This window comes from Erpetoichthys calabaricus, chromosome 5, assembly GCF_900747795.2.
Source record: "Erpetoichthys calabaricus chromosome 5, fErpCal1.3, whole genome shotgun sequence".
Classification (NCBI taxonomy): Eukaryota; Metazoa; Chordata; class Cladistia; order Polypteriformes; family Polypteridae; genus Erpetoichthys; species Erpetoichthys calabaricus.
The window spans coordinates 250,790,905-250,810,456 of NC_041398.2; the positions used below are offsets into that span (position 1 = coordinate 250,790,905).

The 19,552-nt window shown below is 41.4% G+C and overlaps 1 protein-coding gene across 5 annotated transcripts in view; it reads right to left on the reverse strand.

Moving 5' to 3' along the window:
* Positions 1-1,102: 1,102 nt before the first annotated feature.
* Positions 1,103-19,552, reverse strand: part of sparcl1 (SPARC-like 1) — a 32,632-nt gene continuing 14,182 nt past the window's right edge. For all 5 annotated transcript variants that reach the window (XM_051928625.1, XM_051928624.1, XM_051928622.1 and 2 more), the window contains 9 exons: positions 18,904-18,966; positions 14,017-14,760; positions 11,389-11,476; positions 9,410-9,531; positions 9,167-9,287; positions 5,321-5,457; positions 3,283-3,440; positions 1,491-1,639; positions 1,103-1,352 (listed from right to left, as the gene is read on the reverse strand). In XM_051928625.1, coding sequence (XP_051784585.1) covers positions 1,324-1,352; positions 1,491-1,639; positions 3,283-3,440; positions 5,321-5,457; positions 9,167-9,287; positions 9,410-9,531; positions 11,389-11,476; positions 14,017-14,760; positions 18,904-18,966 — 1,611 coding nt within the window. In that variant the 3' untranslated portion in view covers positions 1,103-1,323. The remainder of the gene's footprint in view (positions 1,353-1,490; positions 1,640-3,282; positions 3,441-5,320; positions 5,458-9,166; positions 9,288-9,409; positions 9,532-11,388; positions 11,477-14,016; positions 14,761-18,903; positions 18,967-19,552) is intronic.

Genomic DNA, 19,552 nt, shown 5'->3' on the forward strand with positions numbered 1-19,552 from the left:
GTCACTCGGGGACAAGAGGATCAACAATGGACTGAAATAGAGAGATAGAAAGAGAGAGAAAAGAAAGGCACTATATAACCGATAGATAGATAGATAGATAGATAGATAGATAGATAGATAGATAGATAGATAGATAGATAGATAGATAGATAGATAGATAGAGTGAAAGGCACTATATCATAGATGGAGTGAAAGGCACTATATGATAGATAGATAGATAGATAGATAGATAGATAGATAGATAGATAGATAGATAGATAGATAGATAGATAGATAGATATGTGAAAGGCACTATATAATAGATAGATAGATAGATAGATAGATAGATAGATAGATAGATAGATAGATAGATAGATAGATAGATAGATAGATAGATAGATAGATAGAGTGAAAGGCACTATATAATAGATAGAGTGAAAGGCACTATATGATAGATAGATAGATAGATAGATAGATAGATAGATAGATAGATAGATAGAAAGATAGATAGATAGATAGATATGTGAAAGGCACTATATAATAGATAGATAGATAGATAGATAGATAGATAGATAGATAGATAGATAGATAGATAGATAGATAGATAGATAGAGTGAAAGGCACTATATAATAGATAGAGTGAAAGGCACTATATGATAGATAGATAGATAGATAGATAGATAGATAGATAGATAGATAGATAGATAGATATGTGAACGGCACTATATAATAGATAGATAGATAGATAGATAGATAGATAGATAGATAGATAGATAGATAGATAGATAGATAGATAGATAGAGTGAAAGGCACTATATAATAGATAGAGTGAAAGGCACTATATGATAGATAGATAGATAGATAGATAGATAGATAGATAGATAGATAGATAGATAGATAGATAGATAGATAGATAGATATGTGAAAGGCGCTATATAACTCTCCTGGTCTTCTTCTGCCATTGACTCCTCTCAGCTCAGGTGTCTCCCATTGTGTTTCTCTCTCCAGATCAGGCTGCTCATCTCCTCCTGGGCTCAGTGGTTCACTGGAAGGCTGGTCACCTGCTTATGGCAGCAGCAGGACCTTTAAAGACCACTCACACCCCACAGAGTGACATCAGAGTTCTTTTATTAGAGACTACAAAGTCACACACGCGGACTGCCTTTCAGATGCTTGTGGCTGCCTGTCAGGGTGAGGCCCAGCATATCTCAGCTAATACATGAGGGTGGCGTCTGCCAGCCTCAGGTCATCTCAGGCTGTGTGTGGTCCCCTAGCGGACCACCGGTGGATTACTTTATGGGTGAAGTGCCCCCCCATCACTCGTTGGCTCTCACATTCCCTCGTCTAGAACAGCAGGCTAGCGTCAATGTCATCTGTAATGAGAAACAGAAGGAGAGCGTTAAGGCGCTGCTGAGACCCCCTGTCCTCGTCCTCCATTAACCCTTTGACAGACCACTCTCTTTGAACTTCTTTGAGCCCCAGACCCCCCTTGTGACTGAAGGTGTTCTCACCGTATTTGATGGCAAAGCAGCGGCACCACTCCTGGAAGGAGACGAGCTTGTCCTTGTCCACATCACACTCTGTGAAGAAGTGGGATATGCAGTGCTCCATGGGCACCAGTGGGAGGCGCAGCGGGGCGAGCTCCGAGCGGGACAAGGACCTGCAGCGAGGGGGACAGACAGCAGCTCATCAGATTTCTGCCTGACTCGCCCTAACAGTGACATTCGCCTTCCATTCCTTTTTTGCTTGGCTTTTCCCTGCTTGTCCAGAAAGTGACGCCCAATCAGATCACAATAAGCTTGAACTTGAAGAGTAATCTGCAGATTGTGAAGATTAGAACTGGCCAACACCTGACAGAACCACTTATAGTGGGACTGGACCACCGGTGGAGCCCCCATGTGTAAATATTTGACACAACATGAGATTTTTTTTTAAAGAGCTCTGTAAAGCCCTCCTGCATTGGCTCTTCAGCGCCCTCTTGTGTTTTTCTAATATTGCTAGTTTAACGTCTTTTCAGGTTAGCCCTCCAGTTTGAGCTGCAAGTTCAGGTTCAAGTTTATTGCCGTGTGCTCACAGGACTGACGACTGGGGATGTTTGACCTGCGTGTCCCCTTGGAACTGTGACAAGCAAATGACACAAACAAATGACACAAGTGCTACGGAGGAATATCTCAGACAAAAAAAAAAGGAAATGCAGTGGACTCAGAAAGCATTCGGCCCCCTTCAGTCTTACACTCTCTCATTCGGCCCACCAAAGCTGACCAGTCCTGTCCACTCAACTCCAAAATAACATCAAGTCAAGTTTTGAGGGTCCCTAAAGTCTTCCTGCCCACCACACTACCTGGTCACTTATTCCACGTGTCTGTAGTCCTCTGTATGAAGAAAAATTTCCTAAGGTTTCTGTGAAATTCACCATTAAGTCTCCAACTGTGTCCCCTGCTGTGTTCTTGATGACCTCATTTTAAAGTCACCGTCTCAATCCAGTGCACTAATTCCCTTCATCATTTGAAACGCTTCACTCAGGTCTCCTCTTCATCTCTCATAACTCACCCCCTGTAGCTCTGGAATCAGCCCAGTCGCTCTTCTCAAAAATAAATTGCATTGCATTTTCATTCCAACAGATGGTGCATCACAAACATTCTTAGTAATACATCTTCTTACTGCAAAGGTTTGTGATGCACCATCTGTTGGAATGACAAATTCAATGCACTGAATTACTGCAGGCATCACAGTATACATTCCAATAAATGGGGCAGTGCAAACGTTAATGCTGAACACGTTGAGGCCCACGTTGATTGTTCACATTAGACGGGCAGCACAGCGACTGGTGAGTAATGCCATAGCAATGGAGCTGGCAGAAAAACACCAAATGATGGCATCCATGGTTAAATAAAATGATGTAGAAGAACAACACAAAAACATTAATGACTTCTGAAAGAAACTTTCTGCCAAAACCTCAAACATCCAAATGAGTTTTTTGTGTTATGAAACTTCTGGGAAGATGCACACTTGATGTGAAACTTTTACAGATGGCTTGAAATGGCTAACAGCTCAGCAGCAAACTGAGGTCTTCAGGCAGCGTCAGTCGAAGGACCAATCACATTAATCGTGGGGCCTGCTGGGGGTGGGATCTCAACAGTTATGTCAGGAGGCCCTGCCTCCCTGGTCTCAACATATAAAAGACACAATAATAATAATAACATCATATCTCATCAAACAATTCATATTCACAAGACAAACATCTATATCATAACATTTAGAAGCCCTCTGAGGACCCCCTGACTGTTTCCTAAGAGTGCCCACCTGTCAGCAGGGTGCTGGTCCACCTGTGCAAACTGCCAGTGCACTGGGTAGATGTACATGTTGTAGTTTTTCTCAAAGTCTTTGGCCAGGACCTCGACTGGGTGTTCGTCCCCCTCGCCGGCCCGCAGGACCCTCTGGCTTTCGTAGATTTTCTGCACCTGTAAAAAAGTCCGGTGAGTGCCAGCGTGTCAAAGCACCTTGAGCATGGGAATTGCAGTTTAGAAATAAAATGTATTATTATTGTTATTATTAATATTAAGATGGTTGGCAAATACCCAAATATGGCAGGCAGCTTGAAGGCCGAGTTTTAGAACACAACGTTTTTTGTGATAAGTGGCACCCTTTTTATTTGCTGTGAATCAGTAGCTAGGGGGCGCTATAAACACTTGAGTCCTTCACATCCTCATAGGCAGGGTGGCATATTAGTTAAGGCTTTGAACTGCGGATTCAAACCTCACCACTGACACTGTGTGACCTCGAGCAATTCACTTCACCTGTCAACTGAAAGAAACCAAACAAATGGAACCAAACATTGGAAGTCGCTTTGGATAAAAGTGGCAGGCAAATAATAAGCAATGATAGATAGATAGATAGATAGATAGATAGATAGATAGATAGATAGATAGATAGATAGATAGATAGATAGATAGATAGATAGATATGAAAGGCACCATATAATAGATAGATAGATAGATAGATAGATAGATAGATAGATAGATAGATAGATAGATAGATAGATAGATAGATAGATAGATAGATATGAAAGGCACCATATAATAGATAGATAGATAGATAGATAGATAGATAGATAGATAGATAGATAGATAGATAGATAGAGATATGAAAGGCACCATATAATAGATAGATAGATAGATAGATAGATAGATAGATAGATAGATAGATAGATAGATAGATAGATAGATAGATAGATAGATAGATAGATATGAAAGGCACCATATAATAGATAGATAGATAGATAGATAGATAGATAGATAGATAGATAGATAGATAGATAGATAGATAGATAGATATGAAAGGCACCATATAATAGATAGATAGATAGATAGATAGATAGATAGATAGATAGATAGATAGATAGATAGATAGATAGATAGATAGATAGATAGATAGATATGAAAGGCACCATATAATAGATAGATAGATAGATAGATAGATAGATAGATAGATAGATAGATAGATAGATAGATAGATAGATAGATAGATATGAAAGGCACCATATAATAGATAGATAGATAGATAGATAGATAGATAGATAGATAGATAGATAGATAGATAGATAGATAGATAGATAGATAGATAGATATGAAAGGCACCATATAATAGATAGATAGATAGATAGATAGATAGATAGATAGATAGATAGATAGATAGATAGATAGATAGATAGATAGATAGATATGAAAGGCACCATATAATAGATAGATAGATAGATAGATAGATAGATAGATAGATAGATAGATAGATAGATAGATAGATAGATAGATAGATAGATAAATAGATAGATAGATGCCTTATCTGCTCATTTTGTCCTATTTAGTTTTTCTCTGTGTGTGTTTTGTGGTTTTCTTATGCTATTTGTATTTTGCTGGTGGTTCCCCAAGAGGCGGGGCATCTGTCAGTCACCATTAAGTGATCGCCCCCAGATGTATGAAGGCATGCTGGGAAATATAGTCCAAGGCAGTTCATTTTCAGTGCATTTTGATGGATTGTGGTGGAATCTGTCCTTGGATGATCCATTCAGCATTAGTTCCTGCCCTCCAGGCAGATGCTCTGCAGTCTTGCATGACCCACAACTGGATGAAATGGGTTCAGAAATGGCGGACATACCGTCAAGAGGCTAATTATTTTCTGCAGAGTCAAATGCACGTCACCAGAAATGGCTGTCAGGTTGTGAAAAGTGGAAATGTCAGATAAAGAGATGGCTGAGTGTGATTTCTTTGGAATAAAGTGTCCTGAATAGTCCAAACTAATAGTTCATGAAGGTAAAGCTGAGGAGTTGCTCCTCTTCACTACTCACCCTGGCCCTCTGCTTCTCATTCAGCACGGTGGAGCCGTTCATAGTTTGCTCATACAGCTGCAGCAGGACATTCTTGAGCCAGTCGCGCATGCGCAGGGGGAACTGAACAAACTCGTCGTCCAGGCAGGGAGCGATGTCTGCAGAGTAAAAAACGACAAGAAACATCAGATGGAGGAAAGAAGGGAAGGCTTTCACCCAGGAACCCGAGGAGCTTTAACATGGTGACCCACTTAAGTTACAAAGATGCTGTATAGTCCTTGGCCAGTAGGGGTTCCACACTGCCTAGACTTGTCTCCACTTGTCCATTGCAAAATTTCCTCTTCATAATTTTCCATCCGAAGATTTCTAGTTGAAAAATTTCATTTTGCAAAGACACTTGGGATCCACTGCATTGATCGCCTTCATAACATTAAACGCTTCAGTCCTGTCACACCAGTCAGACTCCATTTGCATTAACTAAAAGCTCAGCTCCTTCCGTCTTTCCTACTTGCTCGCTCTCCGTGGTGCTGAATCAGCACAGTCCGTCTATGCTTAACATTGGTTGCTCTCCATGGTCCTGAATCATCCACTAGCGCTCTCCTCGGGACTTTCTCTTGGGCTACTGTGTCTTTTTTTTGTAATATAGAGACCATCGTGCACACAGTGCTACACGCGCCAGTAGTGTTGCCAAGTCCACGGTTTTCCTTCCACAGAGAAAAAAAATAGAATTTTGCAGTTTCTGGTTCAAACATAGGGGTCCCTCTGCCTTGCTATTCAGACTTTGATATGCACTTTGTTGATCTCTGATGGGACAACACCCTCCCAAACACACACACGCACACACTTTTCGATGGTAATACCCAATCTATTACTCTCAACGTCTCCAAGGGAGATCCCCCTCATTCTTCGATACTTTGCACCTAATCTGTTGTTTTGAATCTCTGTTTTCTGGTGTTGTCACTTTGTGTAGTTTCTTCCACTACTACGTGGTTTTTTAGACCTCCTTCAGCTGGAAATTTGTTTTCAGAACCTGGCAAACCCGTATGTAACCTCCCATCTCATTGAACCACTTCAGTCCTGTCACCTCTTAATCACCATTTGCATTAACTGTAAAGGTGCAGCTCCTTCAATCGATTCTCACGGGCTGCTCTCCGTGGTCCTGAATCCTCCTTTATTGTTCTTTTCAGGACTTTCTCTAGTGCTACTGTGTCTTTTATGTAAACTGGAGACCACCCTGCACATCATATTGCAGACAAAGCCTCACCAGTCTGTTATATAAGTTAAGAAGGTCTCTCTTGACATGTGCCACACACATCAGGGTCCCTATATAACTTCCCATCCCATTCAAACACTCCAGCCATGTCACCTCTTCATCTCCATTTGGCTCATCTCCCTCAGTTATTCCTCCTCATTTGCTCTCCATGGCCCTGAATCAGCCCAGTTGCTCTTCTCTGGACTTTCTCTGGAGGTGTTGTGTCACCTTTGCAATATGGAGACCTAAACTGCACACAGTGCTGCAGGTGTAATGGAGAGTCTTACCTAGCATATCAGTTGATATTTTTGTTCTCTTTTAAGAAATACTATTTAATGGCACAGTGTTTAACAAGGTAAGTCAGCTCTTGTGGGGGACATAATCAGCCTGATTGTAGACCCCCTGGACTTTCTCTGGTGCTGTTCTGTCTTTTTTGTAATATGGAGACCCAAAGTGTGTACCTCACTCCAGATTACAGCTCATTAATGCTTTCTGTATCTTAAATATAACCAACGTGACTTGTACGCCACAACTACAGGGCGCTATATACCCTAACAACCTATAAGTCCACTTCGGTCAGGTCACCCCTTAATCTCCCTCACCCTAAACTGCTGTCACACACGTGCGATTAGGAGGCAGTCAAAAAGCCTAAAGGTCAGTGAAATATCGCGAGATAAAGGATTGTCACATGGTACTTACCTGAATCTCTTCTCTCTACAGAAAAACCGAGGAAAAATAATTACCTCCACTTCCAGGTTCCAAAATTGCTGCCATGACATCCGGCGACTCAATATGATGTCACAACGGACTTCACTTACGGTTCCACCAAAATGACGCTGTTTCCGACTCCTGCATTCAGCGTCACTTTCTGCCAACCATTTCCTGTTCCCATAATTCATTTCTGTATTTAAACACCATTTTGGACCATACAGTTTCTCATTTGCTACCTCTCATGACTTTTGATCATTTATTTTTGCATTTTTGCTTTAATTGTCCACAGGACAATATACAGGGACGGTCCCCAAAACTTTATCTTTGTGGAGTTTCTTCTTTTTTGGGACATATTTCCATACTACAAAGGCTCAGCTCCTTCAGTCCTTCTGTCTTCTCCGCTCTCCGTGGTCCTGAATCAGCCTGGTTGCAGACCCCCCTGGACTTTCTCTGGTGGTGTTCTGTCTTTTTTGTAATATGGAGACCCAAAGTGTGCACCTCACTGCAGATTACAGCTCATTAATGCTTTCTGTATCTTAAATATAACCAACATAACTTGTACGCCACACCTACAGGGCGCTATATACTCTAACAGCCGATAAGTCCACTTTGGTCAGGTCACCCTTTAATCTCCCTCACCCTAAACTGCAAAGGCTCAGCTCCTTCAGTACTTCTGTCTTCTCCGCTCTCCGTGGTCCTGAATCAGCCTGGTTGCAGACCCCCCTGGACTTTCTCTGGTGGTGTTCTGTCTTTTTTGTAATATGGAGACCCAAAGTGTGCACCTCACTGCAGATTACAGCTCATTAATGCTTTCTGTATCTTAAATATAACCAACATAACTTGTACGCCACACCTACAGGGCGCTATATACTCTAACAGCCGATAAGTCCACTTTGGTCAGGTCACCCTTTAATCTCCCTCACCCTAAACTGCAAAGGCTCAGCTCCTTCAGTACTTCTGTCTTCTCCGCTCTCCGTGGTCCTGAATCAGCCTGGTTGCTCCCCTCTGCACTTCCTAAAGCTTTGGGGACACCAAACTGCTCACCGCGTCCTAGACGAGCCCCCTGTAGTTTGACCTTACACTCCATATATAACCTAACACACTCTTAGCCCTCTTCACTCGGGTCGCCTCTTAATCTCCATTTCCTTCATCTCCTTCACACGTTCCTCCTCAGTTATGCCCTGTTGTTCTCTTCTGGATGTTCTTCTGTGTCTTTTATTTTTAATATGAAGACCAAAACTCTGCACAAGACTTGATCTGAAAAGTCTTGAGGATGTGATTTTAGTGAAGGGATGCTTGAAATCTTTAATAAAGTTCCTTTCCTTAGTGACCCCCACATCCATGTTGGAGCATCACAGGTTGCTTCCACCTTTCTACCAAGAGAGCAGCGGCCACCTGCTCACCTTTCAACACTTCAGCCTAAACCATAGAAAAGATGGTGACCAGTAAAGATAAAATAAATGGGTAAGTAAGGATAACACAGGAGGGCATTGGGCTGTTCAGCCCCCTAACAGGGTCAATATGGGGGGGCTTTACTGGAATAAGTTGGGACTCAATGACATTCTGGAGACATTGAAAGTAGGACTTGAAAGACTGTGGCTGAGTGTGGGAATCAAAATCCAGGAAATCAGAAGTGCAGATTAAACCTGCAGATGGCAGCTTTGCTGTCTTGGCCACTAGGGGGCGACACTTGAGCACAGTGGCGGTGAAGGTTTGTCAGTTGCCTGGTGGGATATCTGCTATATAAAGATAAACTGAAGGGACTTGGGGTCAAATCCCATACTCTGTCCCCCAGGTCCACCTTCATTCTGTAGAACAGGTGGTACACAAGGGGGGCAGAGTTTAAAAGTCCCCCCCCCCTTCATGACCTAGTACAGCAAGTAGTTATGGAAGGCCATATTTACATTTACAGGATCCAATGTAGTCAAGGTGGAGTCGGTGGCCCTTTTTAGTCCCTTCGAGCTGGCACTTGGTGGCAAACAGGTGGCATGAAGTGTCATAGGTTTTGTTGTCAGTGCCACAAACCTAAAACAAGAGGAATGAGAAGAGGTCGGTCATTAAAATTGCACAACATGGCCACTGACATCAACAAGCTTAACTTTGGTGACATCAGGTTGGCTGGCATGCATCCTCCTGGATGTTCTCACCTGGTCAAACGCATTCATTGCCGGCGGGCACAGCGTGACATCCTGGCACACACACCGCGGCTCGCCGCTCTCCGTGATGTCACATGTCTTGCCTCGTTTGCAGCGGAAATGTTCACATGGGGCTGAAAAATGACATGTCTCATTACTGTGGGGTAGAAGAGCCACTGAATAAGTGACAGTGACACAGAGAGCGGCAGGAGGCCTCACCTGACAGCTCCAAACAGAGAGCTCAGGACATTCAGCTCATCTGCGTGTTTATAGCACCTTTCACAAACATCAGTCTATTAAACTACGGTTTGCTGCACATTTTACAGGCGTCAATCATCCACGCTCTGTTTTATAGCGCCTTACTGACAAACAAACACTCTCTGCTAAGCAGCACTTTTGAAAAGCACCAATCAATCAAAGTCTTGTTTATAGCGCCTTTCACAACTACCAATCACCAAATCTCCATTCTTAAAGTTTCTTTCACAAGTATTAATCAACCAGTATCCAGTGTTTTTATTTCTCTTCACAAGAATTATTCAACCAATCTGCAATATATAGCACCTTCAGAAGCATCGATCAGCTAGTCTCCATTATATAGCCTCTTTCACAAGCATGTCACCTAACCTCCATTTTATAGCGCCTTTTACAAACATTAAATAACCAATATCTATATAACATTGCCCTTCACAAGAATCACTCAGCCAATCTCCATTTTATAGCGCCTTTCACAAGCACCACCACAATAAAGTGCTTCCCAGAGCAGATGGCAGTTCTTGTGGTGCCCCCTACCTGTTGACTGATGCCCCAGTCCGTCTGCCTATCATGAAGCTCACAGACCATCAAGCGCCTTTCACTTTGTGTCGTCTCCCATCACTTTTACAAAGTGACTTCATCCGTGATGTTTTGTGGACGCACCAGTAGGCCAGCAGAGCCTCAGAGGGGACACCAGGACTGGCTTGGATCACCATGACCTTCGGGGGGGGGGGGGGGGGGATTGTTAAAAAATGGATGGATGGGTCACTGCGAAGAACTTCACATACCCTTAGAGAGCAGATTTTTGTCAGGCCTGTGTAATCCAGTTCAGAGTGGCCGGGCTGGAGCCTGTCCTGGCGGCATTGGGTACAAGGCAGGAAGCTGCAGGAGAGACGAGCGCCTGCTGCCATGTGAGTTAGTGGCCATTGGGCTGATGGGGTCTTCCTGTAGCACAGCTGGATGAGAAGGGGGCTGAGTAATAACAGAGTTCATGTCCCACCACTGCCATCTCAAGCAGAGGCATCTGGACTGGGCACTTTACCTGACTTTGTGGATGGGCATAAAGGGAGAGAGATCTGATTTACCATAGATAGCGCCTTTCGCAGAGAGCATACCCTCAAACTCAGTCACTTTGATTTCTATATAGCACCTTTCACTTTGAGAATGTAAAGCGCCCCCAATGAACCCTGACAAGTAAAGCAGCACCTGACCCTGGACTCGGTGCCACTTCATTGGGCACGTGCACTAAACTGCCAACTTAAAGATACCAGTCAGCCTAACTGGTGTGTATCTGGGGGATAAGCTGAACACAATAAGTGAGTACAAATTTGAACCCGGGTCTGAGACACAGCACTCGTCTGAGACACAAGTGCACTCGTTAGTTTAAGAGGACGGTGGGCCGTCAGTCACTTGTTTTTCTGCATATAGCGACTTTCATAGGGGACTTCCCATGAGGGGCCGACATGAAGACAGATGACAAGGAGAACCAGAACTCCCAGTGGACAAGTGCAGACATTTGATAGCTCCAGTCTGCCATCCCCGCCTGCTTTCCGGATTTTTCCACCGTCAGCATGTTCAGCTCCGGGCGACGGTACCCGCTGCCAAAGTGATGAAGGCTAACGAAGCAAAGCGGAATGCACAGAAGCAGATTTCTGTCACATCGGCAGATTTGCTGATCCCCACCACCAAGCCCGGCCCCCCTTTGCAGTTGTCGTCCCACCGCTTGATGTGATGCTCACCGACATTTGCCTCCAAAGAATTTATTTTCTCAGAGTGGGATGGACGCTCATCTGCAGCTTTGATCAGCACGGGGGTTCTCAGGGATGTCTGTGTGGGAGAACCAAAAAAAAGGCAAAAAGTGGTGTCAGCGGTGGGATTGCATCACATCTAAAATCCTACCACCCTCCCACTGTGGATACAAATAAAACAGCAAGGGTCCGAGACCTTAGAGTGAGATGACCACCAATGGACCACAGAGGACCCCAGAGATGGGCACTGCAGTCCACGTCAACGTCACTGCGCCAGAGAGCTTCCTCAGATCATCTCCAGTCCACATACTGGTCCACCTTCTCATCTCAAAGACTTGCACCACCTGGCAGGACCACCACATTCTGCCATCTTTCTACAACTCTTCCAGAGTATCTGGCTGTGTTAACCCATTGAAAGTTGGGTGGGCTGCTGCCAGGCAAGGATACGACTGGTCAGTGGTGGTGTTCAGATGTCCAGTGGCAGTCAAACCTTAAAAGTGCAGCCCCTCGTTACAGCACCACCATCAACAGCACCACCCTCCTGACTTGTGCTCCTCATCCCAGTGAAACAGCGGTTTGTGAAACCTGCAAGTTGCGTTCAGCAGCTCCAACCCCAGACTATACAAGTCCTGGGTTCAAAAGACCCTCTGATTTTCTCTCCTAACCATCTCACAGGGTTTTTCTCCACAACTCAATGCAAAGAAATGCAACGTGATTCCTCCTCCTCCACTCCTGGCGAGCTTTGCCACCACTGCACTCCTCACTCCAAACCACCCGGCTATGGATGAGGGGCTTCTTTTTTAGCCCCCCCAACCCGAGTACTTCTAAGGTTCTGGACGACTCTCTCCAGTGGACCCTCCAAGAACAGTTGCCTGCTGGAACTTCAGCTTCCATGTAGCCATTTGGGTGTCCGTATGGGAGCTACGCTTAGAAGGGTGCTGCCACCTGGTGGACTGGAGGAGCACGTGGCCCTGGGAGATGACCTCCCGCTATCCTTCTATGATATGGACGTCCTGGTAGAGTAAGAGGGCACCAGTCATCTCAGCCGGCATGCCAGCCCATCTTGGCCACTTTTGACACGTCAGTCAGAGTTGTCACCGCTGGGCTTACCTGAGCCTTACTGTGGTGACGATGCTGTGCCAGGTGTCATTTATTTGAACTTCTGTCACACAATCTAGGAGTTTGGGGATGAGGGGGACTGCACTTATGAAACACGAAGGTGGGGGGTCTACTCAGTTCTGGTCCTGGAGGTCCACAGTCGCTGCAGGTTTTTACTTTAGCACCTCATTTTTACTACGACAGCAATGTACATTTTTGGGGGGGTCTTAATCTGAGTTTGTTATGATTAAAATCCCTTAATGGCCGATTTTAATTTTATATGTTTTGTGTTTTCTTCCCCAGCCATTGGCTCAGAACGAGGTGCCAAAGGGTGGCAAAGGTCACTAAGGAAAGGAACTTTACCTACAAAGGTGACAAAGGGCGCCATTTAAACCTGCGTATCCATCATGAAGTTCTGTGTTGTTAATACAATGACATGAAGGACCAATGAGGTGCAAAGTCACAACACATGTGGATAACAACCTCAGAAAACGAGATAAACAAAAACAAAACATCGACGGCCACGATCTGCCTGGTCTGCCTTCTAATTACCAGATTGGTTGCAATGAACACCTGCGGCCACTGTGGACCTCCAGGACCAGAGCTGAGTGCCCCTGCACTAAAGAGTTCCAAAAGCCCTTCCAAAAATGCCCACTGGGGGGGGGGAACAGTGCTTTTACAAATCCAAAACCAAACAGACATACGTGCATCACATTTGTCATTCCAACAGAAGGTGCATCGGAAACATTTCTAGTAGTGCATTTTGTGATGCACCATCTGTTGGAATGACACATGCAATGCCTTTCATTACTACAGGTCAGGTCACTGGTACAGTGCGTTGTCGCACCTACCACACAATGAAACAGTTTGAGACCCTGGTTGGCATCCCCCCAGGGAGACACGTGGCACCCAAGGATTCTCTGAAGAGACACAGGAGTCCAGTCTTCATCTCAGGTCACTGGATAGCACCCATGTCTCACAACCATATAGATAAACAGGAATGCATTCCAACAGATGGTGCACCTCTGAGGTCTGCGTTGATTACTTAGACGGGTAGCTCAGCTAGAGGTATCATAAATGAGATGTGTGAGAGGAGCTGCTATTTTACAACAATGAAATCCGATTGTCCTTTTGTGTCTTCCTAACAGAACTCCCAGAACTCCCAGAGTCGGATGTAACAGAAACTGAAAGCCTGCTGGGTTTGAGTCCAGTCAGCAGCAGCACTCACTTGCGGACCACCACAAGTGCTGACCTGGGTGGAGATGTGGGCAGTGCTGGTTACTCTGGAGGGGGGCAAGTCCATCATGAGACTCACACACTCACCAGTTATCACAGCGCCAGTAACCTGTGGACCCTTTGGAGATGTGGGAGGGAAATCAGCGCACAGGGATGGACCCCCACATGAACACCCAGAGACTGACTTTGTGTCCCTCATGATTTTTGGTTGGCATACAATAAGTAATCTTATGGATACATCACGGCTGCCAGCTCCTAGCTGACCTAACCACGCCGCCATCTTACCTTCCTTCCAAGCTTCGTTCTGTTTTTCTGGACTTCATAGACTGAGCTCTTAAGTTTTCTGTCAGCCCACCTCCTTCTGAGCGATGGCAGTCTACTTGTCCCAGGCCTCTCGCTACTCTCAGCCACTCCATGCGTGGTGTCCATTCCTTCCTGAAGCTTACTTTCAATGACCTCCTCCGCTCTCTCGGGTGTCACAGTCAGCTGATTATCCCCTTGTTCTTGATGTCCGTTGCCTTCTTCACTTTCTCCATTTTTCTTCTTTTCTTCCTCAACAGTGTCAAGACGTTTCGCGGCCTCTTCACCTCCACTCCTCACAGCCTCTTTGGCATTCTCGTCATTTTCTTCCAAAGTTGCCCCACGGCCCTCTTCAAGTTCTTGGAGATTCCTGGATGTGTTTTCTACTCTTTCAATCTTTTCTGGTTCATCTTCTGTTTCTAACAGGGGCTCAATGCCCCCTTGTTGCACAGAATCACCTCTTCTCTGATAAACATCTGTGTCACTGATGTCCACCTGCTCGGCGCTGCCTTCAAACGCCAGGTCACGTTCATCTGACTCAACCGCCTCCTCTGATTGGCTCTCAAGGATCAACTCCTCCTTTAGGACAGACAGCAGGTCATCGTTTGTCCAGTTCTGTGGCCATTGGAGTCCCGTTTCTAACACACGGGGAGCATCTTCTGTCTTCACGTCATCCATTTTCTCTTCATTTACCTGTGTCTGTCCGGGGGGCTCTTCAGTGTCCAGCACCTTAAGGTTCAAATTACAAAGAAGAAGAGTTTAGGCACAAGGTGGTCAGTCCAGAGACGTCCATATTTAATGCAGGCCGGGCTACTCTGCTCTGATTGGCCAGTCACCCCCTCAGACACGCCCACGTCTCAGGGTGCACCAATTATTGTTGCTAGGCAACACTGATCTACTAGCAACAGGTGACCTGTCATGAGGTCACAGGGAGGCTCAACACCTTCAACGCCTTCCTTTATATTCATTCTGGAGTGTGTTCAGACCATTGTGTGTGTGCGCGTGCGCTCGTGTGTGTGTGTGTCTATCTACTTATTACATAGCACCTTTAACATCTATCTGTCTATCATTATAATAGTATTATATAGCGCCTTTCACACTATCTAGCTATCTATCTATTATATATAGTGCTTTTCACATCTATCTAGTTATCTGTTATATAGTGCCTTTCATATCTATCTATCTATCTATTATTATAATAGTATTATGTAGTGCCTTTCGCACTATCTATCTATTATATATAGTGCCTATCACATCTATCTATTTATTTCTTATATAGTGCCTTTCATATCTATCTATCTATCATTATAATAATATTAAATAGTGCCTTTCACACTATCTATCTATCATTATAATAGTATTATATAGTGCCTTTCACACTATCTATGTATCTATCTATCTATTGATCTATCTATCTATCTGTCTATCTATCTATCATTATAATAGTATTATATAGTGCCTTTCACACTATCTATCATTATAATAGTATTAAATAGTGCCTTTCACACTATCTATGTATCTATCTATCTATCATTATAATAGTATTATATAGTGCCTTTCACACTATCTATCCATCTATCTATCTGTCTATCTATCTATCATTATAATAGTATTATATAGTGCCTTTCACACTATCTATCTATCTATCTATCTATCATTATAATAGTATTATATAGTGCCTTTCACACTATCTATCTATCTATCTATCTATCTATCTATCATTATAATAGTATTATATAGTGCCTTTCACACTATCTATCTATCTATCATTATAATAGTATTATATAGTGCCTTTCACACTATCTATCATTATAATAGTATTATATAGTGCCTTTCACACTATCTATGTATCTATGTATCTATTGATCTATCTATCTATCTGTCTATCTATCATTATAATAGTATTATATAGTGCCTTTCACACTATCTATCTATCATTATAATAGTATTATATAGTGCCTTTCACACTATCTATCTATCTATCTATCTATTGATCTATCTATCTGTCTATCTATCTATCATTATAATAGTATTATATAGTGCCTTTCACACTATCTATCTATCTATCATTATAATAGTATTATATAGTGCCTTTCACACTATCTATCTATCATTATAATAGTATTATATAGTGCCTTTCACACTATCTATCTATCTATCTATCATTATAATAGTATTATATAGTGCCTTTCACACTATCTATCTATCACTATAATAGTATTATATAGTGCCTTTCACACTATCTATCTATCATTATAATAGTATTATATAGTGCCTTTCACACTGTCTATCTATCTATCTATCTATCTGTCTATCTATCATTATAATAGTATTATATAGTGCCTTTCACACTATCTATCTATCATTATAATAGTATTATATAGTGCCTTTCACACTATCTATCCATCTATCTATCATTATAATAGTATTATATAGTGCCTTTCACACTATCTATGTATCTATCTATCTATTGATCTATCTATCTATCTGTCTATCTATCTATCATTATAATAGTATTATATAGTGCCTTTCACACTATCTATCTATCATTATAATAGTATTATATAGTGCCTTTCACACTATCTATCTATCATTATAATAGTATTATATAGTGCATTTCACACTATCTATGTATCTATCTATCTATTGATCTATCTATCTATCTGTCTATCTATCATTATAATAGTATTATATAGTGCCTTTCACACTATCTATCTATCATTATAATAGTATTATATAGTGCCTTTCACACTATCTATCTATCTATCTATCTATCATTATAATAGTATTATATAGTGCCTTTCACACTATCTATGTATCTATCTATCTATTGATCTATCTATCTATCTGTCTATCTATCTATCATTATAATAGTATTATATAGTGCCTTTCACACTATCTATCTATTATTATAATAGTATTATATAGTGCCTTTCACACTATCTATCTATCTATCTATCTATCTATCTATCTATCATTATAATAGTATTATATAGTGCCTTTCACACTATCTATCATTATAATAGTATTATATAGTGCCTTTCACACTATGTATCTATCATTATAATAGTATTATATAGTGCCTTTCACACTATCTATCTATCTATCATTATAATAGTATTATATAGTGCCTTTCACACTATGTATCTATCATTATAATAGTATTATATAGTGCCTTTCACACTATGTATCTATCATTATAATAGTATTATATAGTGCCTTTCACACTATGTATCTATCATTATAATAGTATTATATAGTGCCTTTCACACTATCTATCTATCTATCATTATAATAGTTTTATATAGTGCCTTTCACACTATCTATCTATCACTATAATAGTATTATATAGTGCCTTTCACACTATCTATCATTATAATAGTATTATATAGTGCCTTTCACACTGTCTATCTATCTATCTATCTATCTGTCTATCTATCATTATAATAGTATTATATAGTGCCTTTCACACTATCTATCTATCATTATAATAGTATTATATAGTGCCTTTCACACTATCTATCTATCTATCTATCTATCATTATAATAGTATTATATAGTGCCTTTCACACTATCTATGTATCTATCTATCTATTGATCTATCTATCTATCTGTCTATCTATCTATCATTATAATAGTATTATATAGTGCCTTTCACACTATCTATCTATCATTATAATAGTATTATATAGTGCCTTTCACACTATCTATCTATCATTATAATAGTATTATATAGTGCCTTTCACACTATCGATGTATCTATCTATCTATTCATCTATCTATCTATCTGTCTATCTATCATTATAATAGTATTATATAGTGCCTTTCACACTATCTATCTATCATTATTATATAGTGCCTTTCACACTATCTATCTATCTATCTATCTATCATTTTAATAGTATTATATAGTGCCTTTCACACTATCTATGTATCTATCTATCTATTGATCTATCTATCTATCTGTCTATCTATCTATCATTATAATAGTATTATATAGTGCCTTTCACACTATCTATCTATTATTATAATAGTATTATATAGTGCCTTTCACACTATCTATCTATCTATCTATCATTATAATAGTATTATATAGTGCCTTTCACACTATCTATCATTATAATAGTATTATATAGTGCCTTTCACACTATGTATCTATCATTATAATAGTATTATATAGTGCCTTTCACACTATCTATCTATCATTATAATAGTATTATATAGTGCCTTTCACACTATCTATCTATCATTATAATAGTATTATATAGTGCCTTTCACACTGTCTATCTATCTATCTATCTATCTATCTATCTATCTATCTATCATTATAATAGTATTATATAGTGCCTTTCACACTGTCTATCTATCTATCATTATAATAGTATTATATAGTGCCTTTCACACTATCTATCTATCTATCTATCTATCTATCTATCATTATAGTAGTATTATATAGTGCCTTTCACACTATGTATCTATCATTATAATAGTATTATATAGTGCCTTTCACACTATGTATCTATCATTATAATAGTATTATATAGTGCCTTTCACACTATCTATCTATCATTATAATAGTATTATATAGTGCCTTTCACACTGTCTATCTATCTATCATTATAATAGTATTATATAGTGCCTTTCACACTATCTATCTATCTATCTATCTATCTATCTATCTATCTATCTATCTATCTATCTATCTATCTATCATTATAATACTATGATATAGCACCTTTCACATCTGTCTATTTTTCCATAAGAGGATAAACTGGTGTTTTTTAATGGTATAAAGAAGTTTTGAAGTTTAACCAGCAAATAAAAATGAACAGATGTCATAATGTGAATGAAATGTTTTTTTATAAGGGTTACCTTCAGTGGTGGATTCTGAACCATCGCTCTGACTTGATGGGGTCTTTGGTGGATTTGTTTCCCCTAAAGAGAGATGGAAATAAATCAGCAGTGCCAGAGATGGTCAGGTCAACTTTGAACGTCTGAGTCTGAGGTGCCCCATGTGTCCCATTGACTACATGGACTGGGGTGTCCCCAGTTAAACTGCCCCCCCCCCCCCCCCCCCCCCCCAGTCTCCCATCAGGTACTTTACACATAGAAGAACAGTGAGCAAGAGGCTGGATTCAGTAAGGGGTAGGGTGTAGGGGGCTCTCAGTGGTCAGAGGGGCTAAGACTGATCCTGGATTTAGTGATGACATCTTTGAAATCGTTTTCATTATAATTTCTTCACATGTCACACAAATATTCATTTTAGTGGTTCAGTAGGTCTTTTGATGGAGTGAACTAAGCAAACAGAGCAGGCCAGAGGAATGCCAGGCCAGGGCCGAAGCCTTTTGTCTTTAAGCCTTGTATTGTGTGGCTGTTCAGTCGGCCCATTGTCTGCCTGTCATCCTTTGATGTCCCCACGAGTCACTTCACCCAGACTTCTAAAGGCCAGAAACTGCAGCTATGCAGCAGGAGACTCACTGAGCAGGTCATTCGGCTCTGGTGCTACCACTGTGTGTCCACC